The sequence below is a fragment of the Mytilinidion resinicola genome (assembly GCF_010093595.1).
Source record: "Mytilinidion resinicola strain CBS 304.34 unplaced genomic scaffold BDZ99scaffold_11, whole genome shotgun sequence".
NCBI lineage: Eukaryota > Fungi > Ascomycota > Dothideomycetes > Mytilinidiales > Mytilinidiaceae > Mytilinidion > Mytilinidion resinicola.
Window position 1 is genome coordinate 562276 of NW_022985447.1, and position 27997 is coordinate 590272.

At 53.1% G+C, this 27997-nt stretch overlaps 9 protein-coding genes across 9 annotated transcripts; 5 read left to right on the forward strand and 4 right to left on the reverse strand.

The window, feature by feature from the left end:
- Positions 1-1295: 1295 nt before the first annotated feature.
- On the reverse strand, positions 1296-2643 carry BDZ99DRAFT_463741 (Aldo/keto reductase). Its single transcript, XM_033720137.1, has 4 exons — positions 2163-2643; positions 1726-2106; positions 1389-1670; positions 1296-1322 (listed from the first exon to the last, which is right to left on the reverse strand). Exons 1-3 carry the CDS (start codon positions 2581-2583, stop codon positions 1486-1488), a joined length of 987 nt encoding a protein of 328 aa, XP_033575848.1. The 5' UTR covers positions 2584-2643; the 3' UTR covers positions 1296-1322; positions 1389-1485.
- A 1032-nt stretch (positions 2644-3675) lies between these two features.
- Positions 3676-4851, forward strand: BDZ99DRAFT_463742 (DUF706-domain-containing protein). Its single transcript, XM_033720138.1, has one exon. The coding sequence runs from the start codon at positions 3735-3737 to the stop codon at positions 4704-4706; it is 972 nt and encodes a 323-aa protein (XP_033575849.1). The 5' UTR covers positions 3676-3734; the 3' UTR covers positions 4707-4851.
- A 1168-nt stretch (positions 4852-6019) lies between these two features.
- BDZ99DRAFT_509332 (cytochrome P450) lies at positions 6020-7827 on the reverse strand (the record flags this gene model as incomplete). Its single annotated transcript, XM_033724395.1, has 2 exons — positions 6020-7506; positions 7561-7827. The coding sequence occupies 2 exons, from the start codon at positions 7825-7827 to the stop codon at positions 6184-6186; spliced, it is 1590 nt and encodes a 529-aa protein (XP_033575850.1). The 3' UTR covers positions 6020-6183.
- Positions 7828-8774: 947 nt separating this feature from the next.
- On the forward strand, positions 8775-10994 carry BDZ99DRAFT_444745 (uncharacterized protein; the record flags this gene model as incomplete). The annotated part of the gene is made up of 2 exons (XM_033717900.1): positions 8775-9038; positions 9090-10994. 2 exons carry the CDS (start codon positions 8775-8777, stop codon positions 10992-10994), a joined length of 2169 nt encoding a protein of 722 aa, XP_033575851.1.
- A 1475-nt stretch (positions 10995-12469) lies between these two features.
- BDZ99DRAFT_389503 (general substrate transporter) lies at positions 12470-14185 on the reverse strand (the record flags this gene model as incomplete). Its single annotated transcript, XM_033715642.1, has 3 exons — positions 12470-13491; positions 13547-13677; positions 13728-14185. 3 exons carry the CDS (start codon positions 14183-14185, stop codon positions 12470-12472), a joined length of 1611 nt encoding a protein of 536 aa, XP_033575852.1.
- Positions 14186-15781: 1596 nt separating this feature from the next.
- Positions 15782-17975, forward strand: BDZ99DRAFT_389299 (uncharacterized protein; the record flags this gene model as incomplete). The annotated part of the gene is made up of 5 exons (XM_033715626.1): positions 15782-16135; positions 16190-16652; positions 17012-17589; positions 17656-17729; positions 17816-17975. Coding segments are annotated over 5 exons (1629 nt in total), but the record flags the coding sequence as incomplete, so codon positions are not given.
- A 2120-nt stretch (positions 17976-20095) lies between these two features.
- On the reverse strand, positions 20096-24254 carry BDZ99DRAFT_571746 (leucyl-tRNA synthetase). Its single transcript, XM_033728125.1, has 7 exons — positions 23069-24254; positions 22966-23020; positions 22323-22914; positions 22043-22270; positions 21114-21990; positions 20817-21062; positions 20096-20729 (listed from the first exon to the last, which is right to left on the reverse strand). The coding sequence occupies exons 1-7, from the start codon at positions 24102-24104 to the stop codon at positions 20296-20298; spliced, it is 3468 nt and encodes a 1155-aa protein (XP_033575854.1). The 5' UTR covers positions 24105-24254; the 3' UTR covers positions 20096-20295.
- Positions 24255-24406: 152 nt separating this feature from the next.
- Positions 24407-25170, forward strand: BDZ99DRAFT_41615 (uncharacterized protein). The gene is made up of 2 exons (XM_033716778.1): positions 24407-24651; positions 24701-25170. The coding sequence occupies exons 1-2, from the start codon at positions 24429-24431 to the stop codon at positions 24799-24801; spliced, it is 324 nt and encodes a 107-aa protein (XP_033575855.1). The 5' UTR covers positions 24407-24428; the 3' UTR covers positions 24802-25170.
- Positions 25171-26337: 1167 nt separating this feature from the next.
- BDZ99DRAFT_571748 (YeeE/YedE family integral membrane protein-like protein) lies at positions 26338-27875 on the forward strand (the record flags this gene model as incomplete). Its single annotated transcript, XM_033728126.1, has 3 exons — positions 26338-26622; positions 26674-27398; positions 27726-27875. 3 exons carry the CDS (start codon positions 26338-26340, stop codon positions 27784-27786), a joined length of 1071 nt encoding a protein of 356 aa, XP_033575856.1. The 3' UTR covers positions 27787-27875.
- Between the last annotated feature and the right edge of the window lie 122 nt (positions 27876-27997).

Here is a 27997-nt window from a genome sequence, read left to right on the forward strand (position 1 = left end):
CCGAAGCCAATCAGCGTATGGCTGTCTGCGTCGCAGATCGAGCGGCCACCCGAGACAGCTCAAACGGAGTTGTTTGAATGACAATGAGTTTCGCGGCTTGTAAAAACCTACCCGGGAATAAGTAATGGACTGGAAACTGCTGTGCGGAAGAAGGGGATCAAATCATAGCATGGCACCCCCGCATGAGATTATGGAGGAGAATCAAGTAGCCTGCGTATTTCCTATCATGTCCATTCGCGTTGTGAAGCGACTGGGCCCATTAGAACCGACTCGGAGTTCCAACATACACATCGCTGGAGTTTTGGGTCTTTAACAACATCACGATTACCATGGAATGGTCTTTGTGGTCTGTGTGACAGAGAGTGAAAGGGGATCGACTTCAGACCCACAACGCTCCTACGTGGAGAGCGCGTAAGTGGAGAGCGTTTAAACCCTCCCTCATCACTGCTGATGTCCGTCTGTATCGTGGAGCGAGTGGTTACTCCAGACGAATCGAAACGGCGATAGATCTCCTCCGATGCGTTGTAAAAGTTCAAAAATCTCGGAGCTGCCCTCCGATGGGCTGGGAGCTGTTGCGTGGAAGAAAGAGATCAAAAACATGAGGCCGGTCTGCCCATGCGGAGAAGCTGAAACAGGATGTACCATGGACTGGGGCTGCTGTGTCTGGAGACCTGAAATCGCGAAAAACGAGACAGTAAGCTTCTATGACTGAGTGCGTCCTGGCCATCTCTCTCAATCAAAACTTGGGTGCAACACGTGCAATGGAATTAGGAGCTTTGGCGTTGGTCTAGGGGCTATTTCGTCGAAAGGGCTGGAACAATAAAACGAGAAAGAGAAAGATCAAACGACAGAGAGAATCTCGCGTACCTTGCTTCATCAAACAGAAGTTCTGGGTCGACACATGAAGGCTGGAGCTTGGAGTGGCGAGACCGCGGAATTAGACCTTAGGGGATTAGATATAGAAAAACTCAAATCAGCGAGATGTGCTAGAGGGCTTGATGTTGGTATTGAGATTGATGAAACAGATATGATATATCATTAATAGAAGTGCACTCACTCAGAGAATTTGAAAACGCAGTGGACGACTCTCGTACAGTGACAGGTTATAAGTACGTATGTGCACACCCGTTTACCACCGCTTGGGGTAACCCTATAGGTTTTCAAAAACCTAGGTGCGATGTCAAGTTTCAAGCAGTGTCAATCAGGCTGTCTCTTGACTAAGTGGCTGCTTACTCTCTAGGCTGCTCCCACAATGGTATCGAGTGATAACTCCGTGTGCCCAGACTTATGACCTAGTACTGTACCTCCATTGATTATCACTCCTGCTTGCCATTAGCATCACATAGTGGCATACCACTTGTACGTGGAATTGAGTTCTCATTTACAACCTTTGGCGCTTCTATAATTTTACTTTTATCTATAGCACGGATGCGGGTATCCTACGGTCTAACATCAACCCCCGTCTCGACGCAGCACCTCCAGCACCTACTGCTTATCTGGGAAGCCTAGGTTTACACCGAATTGTGGGTATACGAAACGCGTGAAGCCCTTCGCTTTGGATATGCCTTCTAGCTTCTCCATGTCGTCGTCATCGAGGGAGGTGAGTTTGCGGTTCGATTCAATGCGGGCGGGTGTTACTGATTTCACGAGGACGGAGGAGCCGCGGGCAACTTTTGAGAATTAGCTGTTAACCTCAATTGTTGAAAGTCAAAGATTGAGACTTACCGTGGTAGCTTAGCAGCACTGCTCCCGGCTCAACCGAGTGCTTCTTCGCGACTTCGATCACAACCTCTTCCTTCATCAGTGGGCTTCCTGTGCTTCCGAGAGGACTATATGCGGTGATGTGGATTCCCTTGCCCTTGCAGAAGTCTACGATTTCTTGTTGGGGCAGATAAGGGTGGTTTTCGATCTGGTTGACAGCGGGCGTGATGGTGGTGTTCGGCAAAAGTTCCTCAAGGAACTTGACAGAGTAATTGGCCACGCCAATAGCCTTTACTTTGCCGGTCTCCGGGAGCTTCTCCATAGACTTCCATGTGTCCACATGGGTAATTGATTTGTCGAGGTCACGCGAGCCATCGGGGAACTTGGGGAAGAGGGGGTGGTTTCCTGGACAAATGTTAGAGGTTGGTATAAAAAGACACGCGAAGTCGAATTGCACTCACCCTTGGGGTTCATCGGTACCGGCCAATGCACCAAGAAGAGGTCGACGTAGTCCAATCCCAGCGCCTTCAAGCTCTTGTCTAGTCCCTCCTCAACCCGCGTGTGGAACGTGCACCACAGCTTCGTGGTGATAAACAGCTCTTCCCGGTTCACGACCTTCTTCGCCAGCACCTCCTTAAGCGCCTCTCCCACCTCGTCCTCGTTCTGGTAGCAAAAAGCGCAGTCTATGTGTCTGTAACCGGACTCAATGGCGTGAATAACAGTAGCCTTGACCTGGCCTGGCTCCGATTGCCACGTCCCGAGCCCAAGGGCTGGGATGGTGGCGCCGGTGTTGAGGGGTAGCGGGGTATTCATTGTGGGTGTTGGATGGAGGATGCGTTCGGGAGTGCGCGCAAGCATAAACTTAGAGAGGGCGGGATTCATAGCGGCGAGGGCTGTGGTTGATATAGTGCGGGCAACTTCGCGGAATCCCGCGAATTGTTACTTCATGTTTGCACGCCGTCTGTGTCGAGAGGGTACGCTGCGGGTCGGCCCACGCATCGGGCGAAGTGTCGGCCCTGGATGCCGGCGAGTGAGTGGCCGCTGTTCCCTCGCCGTTCTCTCGGGCCGGGCAGTCGTGCTTTGTGCAGAGGACGGGGACGGGGATGCATTCTGAACACGATGAATCTGAAGGCTGCAATTTGGTACCGTTGTAAGAAGGGCCCGCGTGGCTATTTTGCACACCTGCTGCTCCTTGATCGGGCATTGAAAACGGCCACGTAACCGAGCAATCGTTGATGCGGAGAGGGCAACTCTTCCGTGCTGCTTCGCCGCTCCGCATCTTCTTTTCTCCATCAATTCATCAGACTCCATCGCGGGGCCGAGATGCTACCCCTCCTTCCCGAAGCGGAATCCGAATGGAAACATTCTCGAAGGCCGGCAGTCCCTGGAACGCAGCCACATGATCGCCACGCTTCAACGGCCGCCAGTCGCCTCCGCCCCGTCGGTGTTCCTCGAATTGCCCCAAATAGATGCCGGGAACGCAGGTTGCGGCGAGAATTGTCCTTCTCGGCGGCCACACGGCAAGTCGGATAAAACCAGCGGGAACAGTGGAGCCACGGCAGCCAGAACGCCCTCGCAAATGCAACCATCCCTCCACTTGACGTAGACCACTGCACCATATTTCCAATTGTGGACGCATCTCGTCCTCGACCTGTTCGCCAGCCCCGCTAAGGGGCCGTCATGCGTGTCTGAAGACGGCGAACTGCAGAGATTGCGTTGGATCTGGCATGCATTCTGATATCGACCCGCACTCTCATTGCCTGACATGTGGGGTCTAGATTTGAATTCAGGTGCTTGTGGTAGGTAGGGGAGAATTGCGCTGTTGAGGGGCTCTTTCTTTCCCATTTTTCATTGCTATCAAGGTACCGTGTATCGCTTCTCAACAGTCAAGTACACGCGACGCTGCTTCTATTCAAATACTCAGCGTCGAAGTAGCTTTCACTCTCATCATCAACTTCACTTCATCTCTTGCATCTCCAAGCCTGTCTTCTTTGATACCCATTTGCATACCTCAGCCCCTCATCACCACCAAAATGGCCCCGGCTCTCCTCGAAACCCCCAACATCAACGAGACCTTCAACGACCGCGATGGCCTCGCTCTCGAAGCCACCTCGGACGCCATAGACGAAGTCAACGTCCTCAAGGCCGCTCTCAAAGTGAAGAAGGGCACCGCCACCCAAGAAGAGAAGGACATCTACGAAGCCTCCCAGTTCGATGCCGAAAAGGACAAGACGCAGTTCCGACAATACGAAGAAGCTTGCGACCGCGTCAAGAACTTCTACCGCGAGCAGCACGAGAAGCAAACCGTAGCCTACAACCTCAAAGCGCGCAACACCTTCCTCTCGCAGACGCGCGCCGAGATGACCATCTGGGAAGCCATGGAGAAGCTCAACACGCTCATCGACGAGTCCGACCCGGACACGTCGCTCTCGCAGATCGAGCATCTGCTGCAGTCGGCCGAGGCCATCCGCCGCGACGGCAAGCCGCGCTGGATGCAGCTCACCGGCCTGATCCACGACCTGGGCAAGCTGCTCTTCTTCTTCGGCGCCGAGGGCCAGTGGGACGTCGTCGGCGACACGTTCCCCGTCGGCTGCGCCTTCGACCGCAAGATCATCTACCCGGACACCTTCGTCGGCAACCCGGACTCCAAGGACCCCATCTACAGCACCAAGGAGGGCATCTACACGCCCGGCTGCGGCATGGACAACGTCATGCTCAGCTGGGGCCACGACGAGTACCTCTACCACATTGCGAAGGCGCAGAGCACCATGCCCGACGAGGCGCTGGCGATGATCAGGTACCACTCGTTCTACCCGTGGCACTCGCAGGACGCGTACCGCTGGATGATGAATGAGAAGGATGAGAAGATGTTGGAGGCGGTTAGGGCGTTCAACCCGTATGATTTGTACTCGAAGAGTGATGAGGTGCCCAAGGCGGAGGTGCTGAAGCCGTACTATATGGAGCTGATTAAGGAGTTTTGGGGTGAGGGGAAGGTTAAGTGGTGAGTGTGCGGAATGGGATACGGTAATTGGGGCGGCATGATAGAGGTTTCTTTTAGCGGTTGGGGATTCCTGGGTCTGCGTTTGGATTAGATCTCACCGCGAGCGAGTGCGGTTGGAGACTTCCTTTGAATGAAAACATATTTCTCTACTATTCTATCGCTTGGGTCATGTGCTTATGGTCAAATCATGTGACTCTGTACTTCTGTAGAGCATATAAGAGTCCTTCAGGGATGAGATCTTAGTTCTTCAGCGGCAGGAGTAATTGGAGGGCTCTTCGAAACCATGGACGCACCTGGGGGTGCGCTCGAGTGGTCAGTTTGCCTAATCAAAACAAATCCGAGCCCATCCCGCATGACTGGGACCGGGGAGGTATCGAACAACGCACGGTCGAAGTCATCACGGTAGAGATGGTAGATGCATGGAGGGAAACATCAAATCGCTCACTGCGACTCACCATGGAGTCGGAGAGCGGGAGGACTTGGCCATCGTATGCTGTTGCTGACACATATCCTCGCCTTCTCATATCGCTATTGATCATTGTATCCTCCCGGTACCTCCAAATATTATCGGATTTAGGAGGTGAGTAGCACCGGTGCGCGGCGGCGAAGTGGGTGGCAGCACATCGGTTCATTTTCCTCGTCTTGTTTTGGATATACTGCCACGAACCACCATCCAACACCATGAGCTTTTGTTGTGTGTCGGTTTTAGTGGAGCAATGTCCGACCGAATGTCCTTGGCCTGCTCAAGCTTGTCGGAGGAGAGATTTTATACCCCGGCGAAGTTGAGACCCGCGACCGTTGCTCAGATCACGGGACTTCGTATTCAGTTACAAAGGGAGATGGTAAGATAAGAGCGAGTCTAGGAGATTGATAGGCATAGGATGGAGGGAAAGATGGCGTGTTCTGTAGATATCTCGAGCAGAAGAGGGGGGAGCGGGGGGAGCGGGGGGAGCGGGGGTTCCAATCACAAGAACGGACGAAAGCGTCGTTAAATTTTATTTTTTCTCAAAGAAGAGGCGGATGCGTGTACGCTTTTTGTAAATAATGACGAAAGATGGTACAAGGATGAGGAAAGCGTGGCAAGTACAATCACACTTTCGCTGCAACTTGTATTATCTGCATTCTGGACCACGCTTTGGGTATATGATGTAGCATTTGGACCGAAAGCGTAGATCATCCGCATGCGTCGTAGCTCTACAAAGTGAGTGGAAACGGGAGGGTACGAGCAGGGAAGCGAGTATCAAGACGCGAGGCGAGAAAGAGATATGAAAGAGAGCACCAGTGAAGGCACAAGAATACCAAATCCTATCAGAGTGTGTGGATAAGGTGTAATTGTTCATTCCAGATTGGTATATAAGAAAGCGTCTACAATTATGGAGAATCATCAACCTCTCCATGCCGAGATGGTTGGTCCGTCCGTCTATCTCATCTCAAATATCTCAGATCAACTGAGCTCTTGCCATCATCATGGCTTCAATATCTCAAAGCCCAACCTTCTCATCCTCGACCGTCATCCTCTCGCGTCTCCACACCTTCAAAGGCATAGAATCGGGGGCGCAGTTCATGCTTTCCTTCCACGTTGGCGTCCACGACTGTTCAGGGAGCGCAAATTCATACCGATGGATTACACTGCTTAGCAACACGGTTTGCTCCAGGTAGCTGATGTTGCGGCCAATGCAGCCGCGAGCGCCAGCGCTGAACGCGATGAAGTACACTTGCAGATCCTTGCTATCTGGCTGCAGCCAGCGCTCAGGAATGAACTTTTCTGGCTCCGGAAAGATGGTCGGGTCGCGGTGGGCGACGTATGCAGACATGGAGACGGAAGTCTCGCCGGGAACGAAGGTGCCCTCGATGGTGTGGCCCCCAGGTGGTGTGCGGCGGGGCAGACCGAAGGTAGTGGGGGGCGTGATACGCATACTCTCATCGAGACATGCGCGGAGGTATGGCAGATGGCGCACTTTGTCGTACGGTGCGACTACTTCGTCCTCATCGAGCACTGAGTCGATCTCAGCGCGGAGTTTCGCTAGGGCAGCAGGGGTCTTGAGCAGCCAGTACATGACGTTGTTCATGGCAATGGCAGTGGTGTCGGAGCCGGCGTTCATCATGATGGATACCTCGGCAACAATTTCGCCCCACTCGAGGTTGTTTGGATGCCCGTTCTTGTCTTCCATCAGCGCTTGGAAGAAGTCGTCGAGCTTCTCGCCGGCTTGGTAGCGGCGCAGACGCTGCATAGCGCGATGCCAAACGATATCGTTCCAGCCCTCGTTGAGCTTCCAGAGGCTCTTGAAGGAAGTGGGGAGTATGCGAGTGATCTTCTCGTTGAGGGTGTACCAGTCATAGGCCCAGACGATTTGGGACTGGGCGCGAGCGGTGGCATGGAGGCAGCGGCGGTAGGAGTCGATTGTGTGGATTTCGCCATTCATTTTCTCACCGCGGACGAGATCAGAGCCCTGGTCTAGGAAACCGAGACGCTCGCTCAGTCCAATGTCGGCGATGGCATCGAGAGTGAAGAAGTTGGTCCAGGCGCGGTAATCGAAGGTCAAGTCTTTGGGATCTGGACCGGGGGCTCCTTTTATAAGAGGCGTGGTGCAGTGCTTGTCGCAGCCGGTGATGAAGCGAGCAGTTTTGTCGCTGACTTTGTGTTCCCAGCCTTCAAGGTTCTTGAGGGCGTAGGCGGATGAGAGGACTTTACGCTTGCGGGCGTGTTCGGGCTTATCGAGCACATCTGCAAGATGGAAATGCGAGCCAGCTAGGGCTGAGTAAAAGAGGTCCTTTGTGCAAGGAGAACCGTGACCGTAAATGTCCTTGACGTTGTGTTAACAATGATTTCTCCCTACTCAATCCCAAGAGTTGCTTACCTTGATAGCTTGTGGACGCCCGTAGCTCAACGAGTTTGGTCCAATGCGAATGACCGGGTGCATCTTGTGCATTTCATAGAGCGTTTTCGACCGGAACCCCTTTCTGGCTTCCCACATGAAGCCCAGGTTCGTGATACCCGCAATGGGGTTGATAGCGGGGTACTTTCGGAAACCCTTCACATCGCGGAAGTAGTTGAAGACGGGCCTAAGAATGAAGTAGGTGACGAAAAAGAAGGCAGCACTAGCTGCCACAATGATGGAGTACATCTTGAAAGATTTCAGGGGGTATGATCAGGTAGATAGGACAATGTCCCTTCGGTAGACTGTTGGGTTGTACCCCTTGCCTCGACAATCAGAGAATTTCTGTGGATGTAGCCGTAGAGGCAAACGCAGAGAGTTCGAGATCAGAGACTTGAGGAATGGACGAAGTAGAGAGTACGAAATGTGATGATGGTCAAAGGACTTCGAACGTGGTGTTCTCCTATATACCTTGATATCAGACAAGAGCCCAAAGAAGAAACATCGTGTCAACGGAGGCACGCGGAGGGTGCAACATGACCCCTCCTGCCCCACCACCGACTTCCGAGGGACTCAAGATTTTGCCTCCAGAAGGAGAACATTACTCGCAGCAAACACACCCGCAATCCTAGGCCATCGAGATTCTAGGGAACCCGACGGGACTGAGCTTTGGGCAGCAGTCCATGCATAGGGCTCGATCCAGGGTTCGCAGGGATTGCGGCGAGAGTTGCTGCGTCGAGTCAGTCGTAACGGGCAACTTTGTCATGAAAGCTGCTGCTTTGAGACGGCGAGGAAGGTTGAGGAGAGCGGTTGAGCTTGGGCAGGTCGGCCCGGGGGGATGCCGAAGCGGAAGTTTTTGACGACCTTCCCCGGAGTTTTCGTCACCCCACAATTCTGCTTCACCATCTTCGGGTCTTAGGGTACTAGAATGGCCTCCCATGGGGTCAGACGACGCCGAACCGACATGCATGGTGGGGTGGTCTGGACGGGGTATTCTGAATGCGGGATTGCCTGATCTGACGGTCAACACCATTTCCGCCGATAGCAGTGGAGAATTGCTGTCATTTTCCTTCTCCGTCGCAACAAGTCTGATCTTTCTTTTGCTATATAGGCAATCCACAACGTTCTTTTCCATTGCCTATGTCCTGATTCCAGCGTCCTTCAATCTTCATTGTCTTCGTTGATCCACTCCAGTCATGTCTACCCCTCTATTTTCAAGTAATGGCTTGCCTGAGTCTCTTCTGGAGCTCACTCAGCTGGCAAAGCCTTCCTCCTATGCAGATATCGCTGCCTTGGGCTTGGTTGCTCTTGGTTCAGTAGGCTATCTATTGAGAGGAATCGCGTGGGACAAACCAGACCCGTATAACTACATGTTCTACGAAAGACCACAAGAAAAGGATTCTGCTGGCAGAAATGCCCAAAAAGAGACCAGAAACATAGCTCAGAAACTTGACGAATCTGTGAGCATCTCTTCTGATCATTTGACTCTGCCCAGACACTAATGACTCCAGGAAAAATCCCTCGTAATCTTCTGGGGCTCGCAATCTGGCACTGCCGAAGCCATCGCGAACCGCCTCGCAAGAGAATGCCATCTCCGATTTGGCCTAAACTGCATGGCAGCAGACCTCTCCGACTACGACACCGAGACCATCGCCCTCATTCCTCAGACAAAGTTCGCCATCTTCATCATGTCGACGTTTGGCGAAGGTGATCCAAGTGACAACTCTGCTGGCTTGTGGGAGTGGGTGTTGAAGTCTACCGACATCAAGCTCCAAAACCTCCGATACATGGCATTCGGTCTTGGAAACAGCAACTACAAATACTACAACCGCGTTATCGACGTTGTGGCAGAAGCGTTGGACAAGTTCGGCGCCCAGAAGTTGATGCCAGTAGGCCGAGCGGACGATGCTACAGGCACCACAGAGGAAGACTTTATGGGATGGAGAGACGAGCTCTTCACCGTTTTTCGGAAGGACCTGCATTTCAAGGAACACGAGATCGCATACGAGCCTACGCTATCGGTGGAGGAGGACGAGTCTCTCGACATCATCGACCTACATCACGGTGAACCAATGCATCCACGAGAGAATGCCAAATCAGCAGCGAGCTGCTCACCTATCAAAGCACTCAACATTGTCTCTTCCCGCGAGCTCTTCACCTCATCGTCTCGCAACTGTATCCATATGGAGCTTGACATCAATGACCACTCAGAACTGCACTACAAGACAGGTGATCATCTCGCCGTATGGCCAACAAACCCGGACGACGAAGTGGAGCGACTTCTCCGTGTACTGGGTCTCTCTGAGCGCCGCGATATCCCCGTCAGCGTCAAATCACTCGACGAAACCGTCAAAGTTAAAGTCCCTACACCAACGACGCTCTCTGCACTCTTCCGCTATTACCTCGAGATCTGTGCACCCATCTCCCGGGACACCATGGCCAGCCTCGCTCAGTTCGCCCCCAATCCTGCCACAAAAACCTACCTTACCACCCTCGCCACCTCAAAAGATGCCTATGCCGACTTCCTAACCCGCAACTACCTCACCATCGGCCGTCTCCTCGAAGCCGCTCTCGCCTCCGACACCTCCAGCCCACCCACCTGGCCCACCCTCCCCCTCTCCTGGCTCCTCGAAACCCTCCCGCACACCCAACCGCGCTACTACTCCATCTCCTCCTCCTCCGCCATCTCTCCCCGGACCCCCGCCATTACCGCCCTAGTCACCAGCACACCCCTCCCCTCCAACCCCTCCCAATCCATCAACGGCGTCACCAGCAACTATCTCCTCGCTCTCTCCCAATCCCACCGCTCCTCCTCCTCCTCCATCACCCAGCCCGCCTCCTCCATCTACACCCTCACAAACCCCTCCCTCGCCCTCTCCGGCGACTCCCCCAGTGGCCACAAACTCCACGCCCACATCCGTAAATCCAAATTCAAGCTCCCCCTCTCCGCCCTCACGCCCCTCATCATGGTCGCCGCGGGCACCGGCCTCGCGCCCTTCCGTGCCTTCATCTCCGAGCGCGCACGCCTCGCGGCTGTCGGGAAAGAGGTCGGGCCCATGGTGCTCTTCTTCGGCTGCCGCGACCCGGCGGAGGACTATATCTACCAGGAGGGGCTGGAGGGGTATGTCAAGCAGTTGGAGGGGAAGCTGAGGGTGGTGACGGCGTTTTCGAGGGTCGGGGGGAAGAAGGTGTATGTGCAGGACCGCGTAAGGGAGGAGGGGGATGAGGTGGTGCGGTTGTTGACGGAGGAGGCGGGGAATTTCTATGTTTGTGGGCGGGCGAGTATGGCGAGGGAGGTTGGGAAGGTGGTGCAGGGGGCGGTGGGGAGGGGGAAGGGGTGGGAGGAAGAGGAGGTGAAGCAGTGGAGCGAGGGGGTTAAGAGGAGGGGGAAGTGGGGTGAGGATGTTTGGGGTTAGTGTTCAGGATTTGGAAGCAGAGGGGTTTGGGGATTTAGGGGTTTGCATGAGCGGAGTATTTAGAAGGAGTTCTAGGATAGATCGGTAATCTCTTCGTTGAGATGGTCTATAGGATTACGAGATTGAATTAGTTTTTATCGCATCTACTTGCTTTCTCCCAGCTCCATGCCACTGGTGAGGTCTCTGCTTCACTCACTTCTATCTCTTTACAGCGAAGACCCCTCCTTACTTTTGCCACAACGACCGACATTTGTCGCATACCTCATAATAGCGACCTGGTCGGCCCTTCCTGCGAATATAGCACAAGGGAGCTTGAACATACAAACTATCCAGTGACTCCATGCTTACGAGTCCGCTGTCTTTACATACAGCATACATAACTTTACACGCTTTTTGCGTATGCTACGGGTACCCCGATAGGCTCCTAAAACTCCAAGCACGATGTAAAGGTCAATGCAGTGTAAATCAGACTACCTTCTAAATCACTAAAGATGTGCTAGTTCAGGTGCTCTTGACAGTGGCGTTGAGTGAGCAGGAATGGAGTCGGAATTCGGGTACTCCTTGCAACTGCTTAGGGTACCACGATAGGCTTTTGAAATTGCAAGTCTTGTGCAAAGGCCATAGCAGTGGAACTTAGGTTGCCCTTCGACAGGCTAAAGACCACGTAGCTGGGGTACTCCTGACAGTGGCATTGAGCGAGCAAGAGAAGGGCCGGAGCAGTGAAATATCCGTACACTTGAACGTTTCTTCTAGTACTGGATGTGAACATCGAGGCCGTGGAAATCAGACTACCCCCTAAGTCACCAAAACTGTGCTAGTTAGGGCGCTCCTTACAATGGTGTCGAGCGAGCAAGACAGGAGCCTAAGCATATCTAAGTATCACTATCAGGCTTTCAAGAGTCTAAATCTAATATAAAATTCATAGCAGTGGAAGTCAGACTACTCGTTAAGTCCACTACAGACCAGCTAGCTGGAGTGAGCAAAAGTAGAGCCGGGGCCGGGAGATAGCCGAAATGACCAAACTTATGACTTTCATAGCAGTGCTGTAAGGGTCATACAGATCTTACTGTAGCGCTCTAGCTCATGAGCTGGGACAGACGTTGCATATGCTCATGGAACAGCGTATAAATGCTGCTGGGTATGCTTATTTGATCTCGAGGTTAAGGTGAGACTCTAGGTGACCAGCTCTTGGGGAGGAACGGATGTGCCTTTTGCGCTAAGATGTCTGGAGTATTAGGCCACCTCAGTTCTCACTCTCACACTCCTCTAGTTTCAGCATTGATGGGAACTAGAGTTTGCACGAGCGGCGATGTTCAGTTATGTGTGTGGAAGAAGTGAGTTGGTATTCTACTCTATCCCATAGATAAGAAGAATCGTTCCGTCTTGAAAACTCCATTTCAATCCAGTCCCACGCTCCAAAAAACGTCCTAAGCTCAAAGTATATACAAAAGCTCACACTTTCCCTCTGCTCTTCTCTAAACATGCACAGCTAGCTTGGTGTCTGGATCAACATGAGCATGCATGCCATGGGACTTGACTTCCTTCTGGATCTCGCGCGCGCGGCGCACACAACCGCGGAAAGAGGGCTGAGCAAAGACCTCGCGGATGTCCTCGAGGGTCATGCCCTTGACCTCAGGGTAGCACCACCAGACAGCAACCCAGCCGAGGATACAGATGGCGGCGTAGAAGCCGAAGGCACCGGAGGGAGTGGTGTTCTCCATCTGGGAGAGGAAAGTGGAGGCGACGATAACGTTGGAGCCCCAGCATGTCATCGTCAACATCATCGTGCCCATAGCGCGAACCTCCATGGGGAAGAACTCAGAGCTCAACCAGGCGGTGTTGCCCATACCGGAGGAGTAGAAGCCAACGTAGCAGACCATGGAGACGAGAACAATGATAGCCGGGGGGCCGACTTTAGTGCCCGCTTTTAGAGAGAGATCGTGGTTGACTGGGATCCAGTGGAAAGCGACAGCCGCAACGACGAGGAAGAGACCCATAAATTGCATGGTGCAGAGCAATATGCGGCGGCGGCCAATACGGTCGACGAGCATGAGGTTGACCCAGGTGAAGAAGAAGTTGGTTCCGGCGATGATAGTTCCGACGGCCACGGGGTTGGAGAAGCCAACGAGGGCGAAGAGGGTCGAAGAGTAGTACATGAGCGAGTTGAAACCACCGAGCTGGGAAATAGCCATGAGACCGCAAGCGCAGACGAGAGCACGGAAGTTGCCGGGAATAACATAGAGCTGCTTGAGCACCCACCATTGGCTCTTGCCGGCGGTCAGGTCTTTGGACTCCTGGACGTGGATGGTGATGTGCTGGACCTTCTGGTCGACCTGGAGGTCGGTGGCGTGGGGGTAGATGCTGCGGATGACAACGCGGGCTTGATCGGCCTTGCCGTGGTAGATGAGCTGGCGAGGAGATTCAGGGCAGAATGGGAGAAGGCAGCAGAGAATGATGGCTGGGATAGCACCACCACCGACCATGTAGCGCCAGCCGCCTGTAATGTGTCAGTGATGCTCATGGGGCAAAGAGGAGCAGACATTGCAACGTACCAGCGACTTTTGCGAATCCAGCACCAATGCCGTAGGAAACCAACTGGCCCCCAGTGATAGACATGTTGTCTAAGCCAATCATGCGTCCGCGATACTTGGCAGGGGAAACTTCTGCAATGTACATGGGGACACTATGACTGCATTAGTAATGTGTGGTTGTAGTCTTCCTTGCTTCTCTTACATCATGGCAGCGGAACCGACACCGAAACCAACAACGAGACGTCCCACGGTCATCTGAGCGAGTCCAAAGGATGCAGCTTGAAGAATGGCTCCGAGGATGAAGAGAACGCATCCGACGTAGATAGCAGGCTTGCGGCCAAACTTGTCAGCGGTGGCACCGGCGAAGATGGCTCCAAAGAAGGCGGCACCAGAAGTGACGGAGGTGATGAGTTCCTTTTCGTTGGAGGAGAGAGTGTGACCGAGATCACGGCCGATGTAGACAAGGACGGCGGAGATGATGCCAGTGTCGTATCCGAAGAGCATACCGCCAATGGCAGCGGTGATGGAGACTAGCCATGAGTATCTCCCGGTCTGGGTCTGCTCAATGGTGTCGAGGGAGTCGAGGGTCTGCCCTTCGCTGGCGACGTGCTCGACATGGTTGCTGCCGAGCTTCTCGTCGGCAAACTCAGATTGGCCCATGATGAGGGAATACGAGGTAGAAGACGGAGGCGGAGACGAGAGAGACGAAGAGAGACGAGACAAGGATGAGATGCTCTTGGAGAGTGTGGAGGTGACGCTGGAGATGATGGACAGAAGCATGGCGATCAGGCCCAAGTTATATAGAAGTCACAGGCGTTGAAACATGCCACCCCAGATAGCCCACCGCAAAGTGGCCCACATACCCCGGAGCGGGTATGGACTAGGTTTGCGGAGAAGATGGGTCTTGGGGAAACGGCAAGCAACTTGTTCCGCCTGGTCCAAGTGCCGTCAGAGGCTGCCCGAAAGTTAAACTTGATCCCATCTGCACGCCACCTGTGCAGACCACGCGACAAGGGAGATCCAGACCATGCAGGTGCCGCGATCTGCCGCGTGGGAGGGTGTGAATACTCGTGGGAGCCGACGTGCGGCCGACGCTGAAAGGGGCGTTGGTGTCGCCTGGGCTGGTTCGGGGTGCCGCGTCCGCGCTCCACACCCTCCCAGCACACCAGAATGCGGGGACCCCAGACGACGCCTTGCATCCGGCCAGGCGGTCCATGGTGGCCGGACGGCGCCTCGAACACCAGGCGAGGCATCGCGGCAGACAGAAACGACCGTGTTCGGCATCCAGCACCCAGGGCGACTGTCGGAATGATGGTAGCAGGTAAGTCGGGCCGAGCAGTGTCGAGCAGGCTTGGACCACGGCACAGACGGCGCGACGGCGTATGACTTGTCAGCCCAGAGGGCGAGCCGGCCCCAGTAGCAGTCTGGCAATCGTGGTCTGGTTCCCCTCGTCCTCCACGCCCCCGTATTCGAATCCCCGTACTGTTGTGCTGCAAGTGGTCCAGCGGCTGGGCCATCTCCGCACGAATCGGCACGCCAACCCCACAGAGGCCAACCCCGCAAAACGCTGCCCGCGTCAGCTGATTTAGGAAACTTCCTGTGCCGTCTGAAAGAGGATATCTTCAGCGGCCCTCGCCCTTTGCTGCTCCCGCTGCCCTTGCGTCCCTCCAACTCCTTCCAGAACCTCGCTAAGACCCGGAACCACCTGCTCCATGCCGCGCGAACGCGCCATGTCCAACTCGACTCCACGAACAAGAACCGGGTGCCAGGTAAGTCTCCCGTGATGCTCAGGAGATACCGCTCCATTTCCTAATCCGGCATATCATCAGAGTTGTCGCGTCCGGTATGCATTCTACGAATGGAAGTCTGAATCATTGAGTATTCGCTTATGATGTCACCCCTGGTATAGGCACCTTAAATGTAAGCTTGTTCAATCTTCCCGTGATTGGCTGTGCTAATGACGATGTTCTATAGGCGATGAACAGAGACCTTCGTGCTCCAGATGTCTGAAAAGTGGCATTGATTGTGTGCGAGGGTACAATATCAGATTCAGACACGGGGCCAATCCCAGGTGAGCTTTCTCACGCTTCAATATTGATATTCGCACCCCTATGTCAGCATTTCCAATACTTTATAAGCACGTGACTAAGGGCTGTGCAATATCGCTCTTTCCTTGTCTTTTCTGTTATTGCCGTTATCAGATTGCTGACCTCGACAAGCGTGGCTAATCAGAAAGGCTCTGGTCTCACCAAGTGCGACTATGACTTCGCCGAGAATCAGCCCTGGTGTCGGACGACGCACACCCTCAGCTTCGTAGACGAGACTCAGGAGCTGGTCAACATCTACGACCGCGACTCTGAGCCCGAGAACACGAACAGTGCTGCCACTCCCGCTGAGTGGAATGGCAGCATCCGCTCGGCCCCTGACTCCTTCATGGTCCCCACTCCATCAGCCACTTCTCACCCCACACCTCTCAGGACCAACAGCATAGACACGCCCAACACTGATATTCCCTCACCCGCGAAACGACGGAAGCTAGACTCGCCTTTCAACTTCTCCGATGTGTTCCACAACTCTCCAGACAGCAATTCTCGCCTGATCTCCTCTCCGGTAGCTAGTCACCACCGCCTCCGGGATTCGTTCTCGACTACTTCCGGCCACGAGCCCTTTCGGGATATACTAAACGGGGCCGACAGCTTCGAGCCGCTGGAGCCAACAGACTCCCACTGCAGCGAGTTCGCCACAGGCTACTCGGCCGTCTCAGAAACCCTCGCCAGGATCTACCTCGAGGCACCAGCCTGGCCGCTGCAGGACCGACACGAGGCCCACTTGATGCGGTACTTCATCGACAATCTGGCCACCTCGTTTGATTTGTGTGATCCCGATCGCCACTTTGCTCTAGTGGTCCCACAGAGGGCCGCTGTGTGTCCGACGCTTCTGAATGCCATCTTTGCGGCGTCAGCCAGGCATCTGAGTCGTGTCTGCGAGTTCGACCCGTATGTCGCCGACAGGTATCACCAAGAATGTCTGAAGCATCTTATTCCGATGCTGAACGACACTGCGGCTATCATGGATGAGAATCTGCTGGCCGCTACGGTCATACTGCGGTTTTTGGAGGAAGTCGAAGGTAGGACGCCCTTTTCATTCTCCACTCTCAAGCCTTCAAGTCTCTCCACCATGTGGGCTTTCCTCTTCCTCGGAGGGGCGAATGTTCCGCCAATTCGATAAAGAAGGTCTCGTGATGTGATCGCCTCTGCATTACCTCTGATGGTATCTCCTAGCCCTGGTTCAGCGAGCTAGACTTTGCTATGTGCATCGAGAGGATACCTGACCCTCTTTCCACCCGATCTACTGCACACTCACATGCATCGGGAGCTGATGTTCACCCCTCTCCTCATTCTTATTGTCATCATGTGGACAAGCAGCCCATTAGTGTTGGGCAGCAGCAATAATCACCAGTCTCGACCTCTCACTAACAGCCCACAGTCCCGGTCTCAGGCACCGACACGCAGTCACACCTAATCGGGACCCACATCTTCATCAGCGCACAAGAGTCCTCCACCGTCCTCGGCGGCCTCCGCCAAGCCGCCTTCTGGGTCGGGCTGCGGCAGGAGGTCTACATGGCCTTTGTCAACCAGCGCTCCATCCTCCCCGCCCTGTCTCACTGCAACATCGACCGCTCCTTCGAGCCCGCGTCCGACTGCGTGTGGGCCAACCGCATCGTCGTCTTCTGTGCCGACGTGCTGCGGTACTGCTTCGGCGACTCGGAGAACAGCACGAATAGGGACAGCGTGGCGACGTATAACCAGCTCGTCGAATATAGCCAGGAGTGGGCGGCGTACAAGCCGGATTCGTTCCGGCCGATCTTTTATCGCGAGGCGAAGGGCACGGCGGGGCCTGCGGGTGCGGAGGCGTCTGGGTTCTTTCCGGAGGTGTGGTTGTTGAGTGATAGTGTGGTGACCGGGCTGCAGCATTATCACCTTGCGAGGATACTGCTGACAGCGCATAATCCCAAGGTGCCGCGGTTGGGGCCGGCGCAGAGGGCGGCGTTGAAGGTTATGGATGTGAGTTTGTGGTTTTCCTTGGCTAAACGAGCCCCTTGATATGAGCTGTTACTGACAACGAGATAGGAAGAGATCAAAACGGATGTTCGTACGCTCTGTGGGATGGCAGAGTCGAACTCGAAGACTCCGCCGAATTATGTGTAAGTGTCTCCTTGATAGCTCACCCTCATCTTCCTCCTCCTCCCTCCCGTCCGACGCCATGTATAACTCTTCTAACGCCTTACAGCACCGCATCAATGGCCATAGCCATGGCCGGCGACCGCTTCACCGAGCGCGCCGAGCAAGAAGCCTTGCTGGAAATCATCCTGAAAACGGAGAAGATCCACGCCTGGCCGACCAGCACGGCGCAGACGCACTTGAAAGAGGCGTGGGGATGGGAGGAGTGACATTCTATCTTCAACACAATTCCATTATCGTTCGTCCTTCGCTTCCATCGGTACGGTTCGCGTTCCAAGTCGTCCGTCTAAAGGCACTTGTGGGAAAGGGTAAGTACAGTACCAAACTGGTACTATTAGGGGAAAAGGAGGAAAAGGAAGGACTATACCACAGCGTTCTCATCTCAGTGTTCAATGCATTGAAAGCAGAATACCTTCCATATCTGTTCGTGACTAAGAACACACACGTGCTGGGAACGTAACAAACCCTCGCAGCGGGTATAAAAACTTCTCCTCGGCTTCCACTAGTGGGCAGAGTGGTGGAGGGACTGGGAATTTCAATGCAGTCTACAACAAGCTTCACATGGTTGTGTGGCTTGTTCGAAACCTTCCAGGACAACGCGCATGTTGCGGAGGCTGTTCGAATCAAAATCAAGAGATGTCAGTCCAAATGGTGCGTTAGAAAATAGCTGGCGAAACAGTCGATGGTCGTGTTGCTTCGCTCTTTCGATGGTTTCCAGCAGCAATGGGGAGCGGTGGACAGCACTACTAGGTAACAAAGTGCTTTACTGTCCGGATCCAGTACATAGCTATTCTCAGTGACGAGAGGCATCATCCAGAGGAGATGTCGAGCAGCAGTGCAGCCGCCTTCTCGGACCACCAGGGGAACATTTGACGGTCCTCCACGCATTGTTCATGCACCTGCGGTAGGGCTCTTGTGTGGCAGACTTGGAGAAGCTGGATCGTGGCTGCGGTGCCTCGCCAGTGAAGTACCGACAGTGAACAAAAGATGCCCGAGGACTCTCCATGTTTCAAAGCACGTGTAGGACTCGGCACACGGTCCCATATACAATGCCCAGCAAAAGATCTCGTGACCTACGCGAAACCCACGTGACCTCAGCCCCTCCTTTCGTATAAAATCTTCCGCCAGCAGCTTCGTCTTCCTCTTTTTCCAAGGAGGAGTACCCTGAGGTAGAGGGATAAAAAACCAGACAGGGTTCGACTCCATGGGAGGCCTTCAGTGGATCAAAACATGGCAATCCGTACTGCTATGAATCAGAACCGGGGGTGGATCAAACTACCCCAGTGCTTGTCCATCATGTGGTCGGGTCTGGCTGGGTGTTGGATTGAAATCAAAAGGAAGATAGGAACATGTGGTATGCCGGTGATTCGGGAGATTCGAGTGGTGGATCACATCCGTCCAGTGATGCTCCTCATCCTCTTCCTTTTCTAGCGCGCCCGTCTCCATACATGCGGTACCGACGGCTACAGTAGACTGGATTTCTTTCCCTCAACTTCCCTAGCATGGCACGTGAAAGTCCCTGAACCACGTGCACTTCCCTTATCCCCTTTCTCGTGGCTATAAAACCCTCGCCCGCCCCGGTCCTCTTAATCTTCTCGAGGAAGAGTCAAGAAGGAGGAGGGGGAAGAGTCAAGGAGGAGGATGAGCCGAGGAGATCAGAAACAGACCTGACACCGCTGCATACAGTGGCTGCCTTTTCTGTAGCTGGGGCCATGACATGATCAACCTATTCCGTGGTATGTCTACATGCTGGAGTTGGGGCTAGCGGTGCAAAACAGGATTAGACATACAATAATGGTGTGAAAACCTTCTGGAAAGCCTCCCATGGAGCTGGAGCATCGACTCTTGGAAGAAGATACGTTCGTGGTCTCCTTCGAAAGATGAGAGGATGTGAACTGATGGTTGTGTGCCGGCGGTTCGGGAGAGTCGAGAAATGGTGCAGCAACCTCTAGCTAGTGATGCTCCTCATCCTCCTCCTTTTCTAGCGCCCGTCTCCACAAGATATTGTGAGCGACATTGAGCTAGATTGCTGTTGATGCTGTGCAGCAATTTGTTGAGATGATGAAGAGCATTGAGGAGAGGTACCAACCCGCCTCCATGCCTTCTCGCCAGAATCCTTTTTGCAGACACTATTAGTTGGGATTTTGTTCAGCTCTGATCTCCCAGCCACAAACATCATCTGTCCGTCTCACCTCTTTTGAAGGCACCGACGCCGAGCGATCATGCTGGAGTACCGATCCATATGATTATTGCCTCCCGGAAAGCCACATCACGTGACCCGCACATGTCCTAGAAACTCTTCCACATTGAATGAGAGTACTGTGACTGGCCGATGAATGCCTTCACAAGGACTGTTTCGCTCCAACATCTTCATTCAGTTTTGGCTCACACTAGAAAGTCCATTTCTTCTTTTTCTAATTCTACGCATTCCCTGAGCCCTCGCCTGTTGATAAGGGAGAAAGCCCAGCTACAACACCCACCTCAATTTTAGAGACACGAAACAAGCCGACTCACAAGTCTCGTCACACCTCAAATGTTCTCAAACAAGAAACTCGGACCTCCCGGCTCCGCACCGCCCGCATTCTGTGGCAATCCCTCCCGCTTGCCTCCTCCCTCAACCTCCCCTACCACCACCGTCCCACTCTGCCCTCCCTCATCCACACTTACAATCTCCACAATCTTGCAATACCTAACCGTCTGCTTCAAGCCAGGTACCATCGCCTTTAGCGTGTCCAACTCATCGAACACTAGTTTGCGGTTCAGCACAACCTCAGCCGACTCGCCGTTGTCGAGGCGGCGCTTGAGGCCGTTGATGAACGGCATAGCCTTCTTGCTCTCGGCTTTGTCGACTGATTTCGAGATGGCTTTGATATCGAGGGCCGGGTAGGAGGAGCGGACGAGGTCGATGTATTTGGTTTGCCAGGCAGGGTATGCGGTTGCGGCGAAGATTGTGATTTTCTTGTCTATAAGTAAGAGATTAATTAGCATCATAACTATTGTATAAAAAAAGCGCATCTGTAGAACGCAGACGGAAGACTTGGATGGCTGACCTTTCTTTGGGTCGAACAAGGCAGTCTTGCCCTTCGCCAGTCGCTTCACTTGAGCGCCTTCCGCGGAGGTGATATTTGACGATGTTGTGCGAACGTACTCGCGGGCGGCGGTAAGGGCTGGGATCGGCTCTTGGACTTTGGGGAAAAGAGCATTCTGGATGGTGTCATCCTTCCTGAGAACTTCCTGCCAGATGTAGTCGGCGAAATGGGGAGCAATGGGAGTGATGAGAAGGGCTTGGAGTTCAACTAGCGGCTGTTAGCGGTGGGATTTTCAGAGAGAAGTAATTGGCGACTTACTGAATCGCCTCGCAAGATCCTCGTGCATTCCTAGACCAGCAGCCTTTGTGGCCTCTCGGTAGAAATCTCTCGCAGCAGTGAAGTCGTAGTAGCCAGTCTTTAAGGCCAGCTTATACATCGTTCCCTCATAATTTTGCTGAGTCTCGATTACCAGAGAGTTCATCTCGTTGTCGAACATCTTGTCCCACAACAAATATGGCGAACCTGACTTGCGTTGTATAGCGTCGATGTTCTTAAACTTCTTGCCCTCATCATCGCGCACATGCTTGTACTCTTCTCCATCTGCGACGATCTTGGCATCATGAACCATCTCCTCGCACCACTTCTTTAGCTCGTACAGTTTTAGAATCGCGCTATTTGCCACAGACTCATCAAAGTTGGCATCTTCCAAACTATCACCAGCATCAGAAAGAGCTATCCGAGTTGCGTCTGCGCCGAATTTTTCAACCGCCTGCTCGAGGGTCAAGAAATTGCCCGTACTCTTGCTCATCTTCTCTCCATTTAGCATCAGATGTCCGTTCACTCGGAAACTCCGAGGCCAGCTCTCTTTCTTGAAGATCGCAGTATGAACGTAGAGATTGAAGGTTAGATGATTTTGAATGAGATCTTTACCGGATGTTCGAATGTCCAGTGGATACCAGTAATCGAATTGACGTCGCATGGTTTCCAGAGCCTTCTTGTCAATCGTGGTTTCAAAGTCGAGATCATCTCGACGCGCAAAAACGTAATCCCACGCATCGTCAGTAAGCTGGTCTGGCTTAATTCCGAGTGGTCCAACTTCCTTGCCGAAAAGGTCTTTGTGGAGGAGGTGTGCAAATGAGTAATATGCTTGATAGATGGTAGAGTCGGAGAGAGACTCGACCATGACGGCGGGATCCTAGATGAAATAAGTAAAAGCTATACGAAATGAGATATGACAAATGACTAACCCATGGTAACTTTGTTCCAAGACCATACGACCTGCTGACAGCCCAGTGGGAAAGCCAGGAAATAACCTGGGTGAAAGCGTGCCGTGCTTCAGGGTAGTAGGTGTTTAGGTCGCCCTTGATATGACCCAGTACAGTCTCTGCCCACTCCCTATCTCCGTTGAGTCCGTAATTCATATACCATTGGTCCAGGTTTGCCGCCACACAAACATCGCCTGATCGAGACATGACCTACAACCGTCAATATACGCAACTTAGTGAAGGGCTTGAATGCTAGACCCACCAATCCGTCTGGTTCGGCGTAATTGAAAGCGTCACCAGAGTCGATCAACACCTGCCGAACGAGGGTTTTTGCCTCCTCCACTGGCTTGCCCTTGAACTCACCAATGAGCATGGTGCCCTTGTAAAAGCCTTCTTTGTAGGCCTTCTCCTTGGCTTCCTCAAGCTTCTTAGTATCCTTCGGGCTCTGAATTTTCAGTTCCTTGACCAGGGCAGGCGCGGTGAGGTTGCCGTAAGCTGGGGTGCTGATGATTGGTATGATCTCAAGCTCAGCCCACTCCTTCTTGATTCCATAGTAATCCGCCTTCTTGGCAAGATCAGTGACGGTAGCATAGTCATCTGGCGAGTCGCTGGGGACCGATGTGACAACAGCTGTTCCTTTCGTATCTTTGACAGTTTCCATGGGCAAGATACGAACGCCTTCGGTATGGACAGATAAGGGAGCGTTAATGAGTGTTCCCACAACATCAGACCCAGTAAGCTCAGCGACTTGAGGAAATACGCCCCACTCTGGGAATATGTTCTGGAAACTCATGTTCCGGGCTGCTCGCTGACTTAAGAAGAAGTACTCGTTGTCTGAAACTTTGAATATCCCACTTTTGGCGATTAGTAAAGGTTTGAACTTCTTCAAAGAGTGTGATACTTACTACTTGATCTTTGGGCCGACAAAGCAGCAGGTTTGGCCATACATGGTCTCCGGTCCTATGATCCATAAGTATACTGTAATGAATATGACAAGGCCCTACATACTTAGGGTTGCGGGAACGAAATAAACGTTGGCATCCTTTGGCAGTTTGCCCTCCAGGATCTCTTGAGCAGATTCCGGCCACTCCTTCACCTTCAACTTCAGTGCAGTGTATTCCTGCACGGGTACACCTTCTCCTGACTGCCTATCATGGTCGAGACAGGCCTGTCCATCTTTGGGACTGTAGATAGTGTAGCGCTTCCCAAACTTTATCTTGCCCATCTCCTTGAGCTTCCGCATTTGCCAGCACACGAAGGAGTCGTAGTATGGATTCGCGTCGGTAGTCACAAATTGTCGTCTCCAGTCTATGCGAGCTCCAAAATTCGTCAGATCGCGTTTTGCTAGCGGTGGGAAAAACTGCAGCCAATGTTGGGGATCCGCGAATTTATGTATCTCTTCTACCGGGATCCCTTGAGCCAGCAAGATCTGGAACTGGTACTTCGTCTTGACTGACTTGGCTGCGGCTTTTCCCTTCTTCGCAGTGAACTTGCTCATATCAGTCTTCGCTTCCTGGGCAGGAGCTGGAACTTCCTCCTTGTTCTCGTCGAGGATGTCCTCGATCGGGCACCTTTCGAATGTAGGACCAAACATCTCAATTTCCCGAACCAGCTTGTCAGCGCAAGCCTTGATGGGCATACCCGTGACGTGATAGCCCAGCGGGAAAAGAGTGCGTTTGCCCTGCATTCTAGCGAAGCCAGCACCAAACTCGACTTTGCTGGCGGTGAAGCTGTGGCCGGCGTGGAGGGTTCCATTCATATAAGGATACGCCATGGTGCCAAACCACTTTGGGAATTTGGAGTGGAGTTCATCCGGAGTCGTTGACTCAAATGGCGCTTCTTCGAAAGTTGGTGCATTAGGTTCGAAGACATGTTGATCTGCCCAGAGCTTTTGATACTTCTTTTCGACGGCTATCAAGTCATCTCTCTTCTCTGTGTTCTCAATCTTCAGCGTCTTCGAGCTACTATGCTCCGGGTCCAAGACTGTGAGGGTGGCCTTCACCGCCGAGTGCGGCACACTGTCTCGAATTGGGACTTCCGCCATGATTGGACTAATTTTTGCCTCGAAGTGGGATGAAACTCGTCTATCAGACCATTGAGGGCCCAGATGGGTCGTCCGAGCAGAGAGTGAAGAAAACCAAGCTCCACGGTTCTGTTCAAGTCCTTGGAGAAGAACTAGATTTGAAAATGAGAGTTGAGGGTGTCGCGCCGATGTTGCAGCCTCCGAAAAATGTTTGGATGTGGGGGAGTCAACGTTGCCCGCTGAGCGGTGAGTCATTCTGCCACACGCGCTGTGATTGGCCACGGAGAACTAGTCCCTGACGTCCCTCGATCTCGAGATGCTCTTGACGACACACCCGCCATCGCAATGCTCCGAACACTGGTGCGGCGAGCTGCCGAAGCTCCAAGGCCCTTCAATTTTGCGTCGAATCCCTACAAAGCGAAGAAGATATGGCCACCCAATTTCGACAACATGTCACAGAAGCACCAATTCCGACTCGAACGACGATACAAGCGCCGGGCCAAGTTAGCGTGGGCGAGGCCGAGATGGACAAAGGGTGTTAAGCTGGCACAGAATGGGATAATCATTTGTACGTAGGCATATGGCCTTTCAGGTGTGCAATGGCTAATCGAACGAAGTTGTACTGGTTTACGGAGTGTTGTTCATGGATTGGGGAAGGGAAGACACGCCGTTTAAGGGGGTAAGTGATGCTTCGGAGCAAATGGAGGGTAAAAGCTAACTGCTGTAGATACGTGATTGGTATAAAGGCCTTGCGGGTTCCATCTGGACCCATAGTGGCGCGCAATTACAACCAACCATGAAGAATCCCAATCCCAAGACATTGAAGGAAGACTCCGACAAGCCCTGAAGCTAGGACGTGTGATGCTTCTGAGGTCTCCGTCCGCCACGAGAAAGTAGGAACCAACAATAAGATCGCCTTGTCGAATATCTACAGCTGATTAAGAGCTACTTCTACGAACCCTAAAACTTCCAAACAGCGTGCCTACCCGTTCTCAGACCATACCAGAAACCAACATAAATGGGTGCCGCTCGGGCGCGATTAAGGGTGGTCTAGCTATAGATGGCTGCACCGTACCAACGGACTTGGACAACGGTAACTACCGCAATGCTGCGGAATGTAAAATACCCCTGTATCCCATACTGTTTTCACGTAGGATACCCGATCTCACCTCAAATCTGCTTCAAATGTAGTGTAACATAATGGCTTCAAGCTAGGTTATGCAGTACATATATATGCAATCAACTACTCTGCTGAGCTGAGCGCCTGAACATTGACTCTAGGTATTTCGGTGCTCTGCCAGCCCACGGAAGCATACCTTTTGTGGACCTGACTAAAGACCTTCCCCGAGACATAGGCCCTATCTCTCCGTCGCTTGGACATGATGCAGATATGTCCAGGGCCAGGTATCAGGTCGCCGACCTTTTAACTTTCCGGGGATATTATTGGTCAATATCATGACTAAGCAAGTATCACCATCTTCGATCAGGGCCATGGAGTTGAAGAATCATTTTCCTTTCACCACTTCTGACATTCTCATGCTTTCCATCCATATACAGAATAAATGTGCAACTCTAATACCTTCCTTATCAAACACTCCAAATCATCACGGGAGGTCGGAGTTCCTGACGGACTTTACGTCGCCGTTCATCCACTCGACATCGGCGAGGTAGTACCTAGGGAAAATCGGCCGGCAATACGGGGCGCTAGGAGCACTTAACAGATAGTGCGATGCTTAGCACGCAAGAGCTTTGGGCTCACATTATTGTGATGCAGAATGCGATACATTTTAGCATGCCGTGAACAACGCGGAATCCCTCCTGACCAGCCTCGTGATCGAAAAAGCACGTCAGCTTGAAACCCAAGCTTTCAGCAAGCCAACCGAGACCGAAGCTTCATGCCTTAAAAGGCGTCCCCACAACACACTGTCAGCATGCTGTCTGCTGCGGACCGTGGCACCACGTGGGATGGTGCGTGGACCCGGAGCTACGTCGCCGACCATATCAACAGCCTATACCTATCATAGACTAAACAGCAAAGGGGCATAATGACTGGCAACCTCATGGCCAATTTTAGTCGACTCGTGGAGCGCTGGGGCTACGTACGTAGGTGAATGGATCCATTTGAGGTGGGCGTAGACAAGTTCTTCCTTTATGTCCACACATGGCTTTCGCTTAGCCTTTATCCTCTATGTACCAAAGTACCACATAAAGTTCTTTCAAACCCCTCTTCACTCTACGCCACATTCAATCTCTCATGTTCACGCCGATCGAGTCGAGCGTCGGTGCCATTCTAATCTGGCAGTCGACGTCTATCCTACTATACAACAATGGCTCTGTCCTTGGACTCTCGGGCCTGCTCCGCCGACTATTCGACGGACCTACACTTTCAACTGCTCTCTTCTTCGTGGGGATGGTATTGAGCTTTCTCCCGCTGCGTATAGTGCTGCCAGAATTACTACAATATCCTGAAATCACCTGGGACTCGATGACAGTCCTCACCACTATAGCGGCAGGACTTCTGACGGGATGGGGCACCAAGGTTAGACTCCCGCGATGTCGATACAGGATGAAGGTAAACTGACATTGCCAGGGCTGCAACGGCTGCACCTCAGGCCACATGATATGTGGCCTCTCACGCTTCTCCGGTCGTTCTCTCGCCGCCGTTTCCATCTTCTTTCCTACAGCAGTCTTCGCTTTCCACCTGACTCAGCCCTCCCTCTCCACCTCCATCTGCTCCGGCACAATCCCTTGCTACACTCCCGTATACCCTTCCCCTTACACCCTTACCGCCCTTCTCACCCTCGCCGCCGCAACGATCACCATTGGACATACACTCCCACCATTGATAGCGACTCTCTCGACCAAGCCAGAGGCAGAAAAGTCGGATTCCTCTCCCTCCCCAAGGACCCTGTCGTACCTAACAACCTCCCTAGTCGCCGGTCTAACATTCGGCCTCGGCCTCCACATCTCCGGAATGGCGCAAGCATCTAAGCTTTTCGCCTTCTTCGCGCTCCCCAGCCCCACGTTCTGGGACCCCTCTCTACTCGCCGTCATCCTTTTCGGTATGCTCCCAGCAATCATCGAGAACAAAATCCGAGGCTTCCAGCGGCCGCCCGCCTACGCGCCAAAGTACGACATACCGACGAAGACGTGGCGAGATATTGACTGGCGATTTGTGGCGGGTGCGGCGGCGTTTGGTGTTGGTTGGGGCCTGGATGGGACGTGCCCAGGGCCTGGAGTGTTGAGGGCAGTCGTGCAGCCGGCTTGGGGCGCGTTGTGGATGGCGGGTTTCTGGGCGGGTGGGAGGTTGATGGGGTAGGAGTTAGGGGTAAAAGCGTTCGTTCTAAGGAATGACGGGATGGCTGTATGGTTTCTTAGGGTTGCAAGGTGAATGAAAGCGTCTTGATCATATACCCCTTTAGATACCGCTGGGCTGCACGGAGAGATTATCATAGTTGGCATTGCGGCGGTGTAGTCGTTGTATGCTGCAGGCTTCAATGGAGACCTCCGACATCAATGGCTCACTCTGATAACCATCGAGTTCTGTTCATGATGAAGCTCGAGTTCGCAGCCCATCTTCTACGCATCCAAACCAACCCAACTTCCATGGAACGGTAAGATCATCTCTGTTGATTGAACCAGCTCCCATGACTTCCGGCGCGATATCGTGTGGCCAAAGTCACTCGAGAACCCGAAGCCATAAGGTGATCAACAGAATCCAAACATTCTCCAAGAGCACAACCATTGAGTGCTCCGTTGCGATCTGTCAATCTACCACTCACATGATAATCCCGCTTCCGTGCTTTGCCTCACTAAGCCCAGCTCAGAATGCTCATGAAGAATGGAAGAAAGTAGCCGCTGCATCTGTAGTTATATCCTACTCCCCGGAGGCACATCGGGCCGGGAGATCACGG

Excerpts from the sequence above, each read along its gene's own strand:
- BDZ99DRAFT_463741 (XM_033720137.1), bottom strand. The coding sequence starts at position 2,583 with ATGAATCCCGCCCTCTCTAAGTTTATGCTTGCGCGCACTCCCGAACGC. Across the intron at positions 2,107-2,162 it reads GGTACCGATGAACCCCAAGG|GAAACCACCCCCTCTTCCCC; the intron begins GTGAGTGCAATT and ends ACATTTGTCCAG. Across the intron at positions 1,671-1,725 it reads AGTGCTGCTAAGCTACCACG|TTGCCCGCGGCTCCTCCGTC; the intron begins GTAAGTCTCAAT and ends AATTCTCAAAAG.
- BDZ99DRAFT_463742 (XM_033720138.1), top strand. The coding sequence starts at position 3,735 with ATGGCCCCGGCTCTCCTCGAAACCCCCAACATCAACGAGACCTTCAAC.
- BDZ99DRAFT_571746 (XM_033728125.1), bottom strand. The coding sequence starts at position 24,104 with ATGGCGGAAGTCCCAATTCGAGACAGTGTGCCGCACTCGGCGGTGAAG. Across the intron at positions 21,991-22,042 it reads TTGGAACAAAGTTACCATGG|GATCCCGCCGTCATGGTCGA; the intron begins GTTAGTCATTTG and ends TATTTCATCTAG. Across the intron at positions 21,063-21,113 it reads GGATCTTGCGAGGCGATTCA|TTGAACTCCAAGCCCTTCTC; the intron begins GTAAGTCGCCAA and ends AACAGCCGCTAG.
- BDZ99DRAFT_41615 (XM_033716778.1), top strand. The coding sequence starts at position 24,429 with ATGCTCCGAACACTGGTGCGGCGAGCTGCCGAAGCTCCAAGGCCCTTC. Across the intron at positions 24,652-24,700 it reads ACAGAATGGGATAATCATTT|TTGTACTGGTTTACGGAGTG; the intron begins GTACGTAGGCAT and ends AATCGAACGAAG.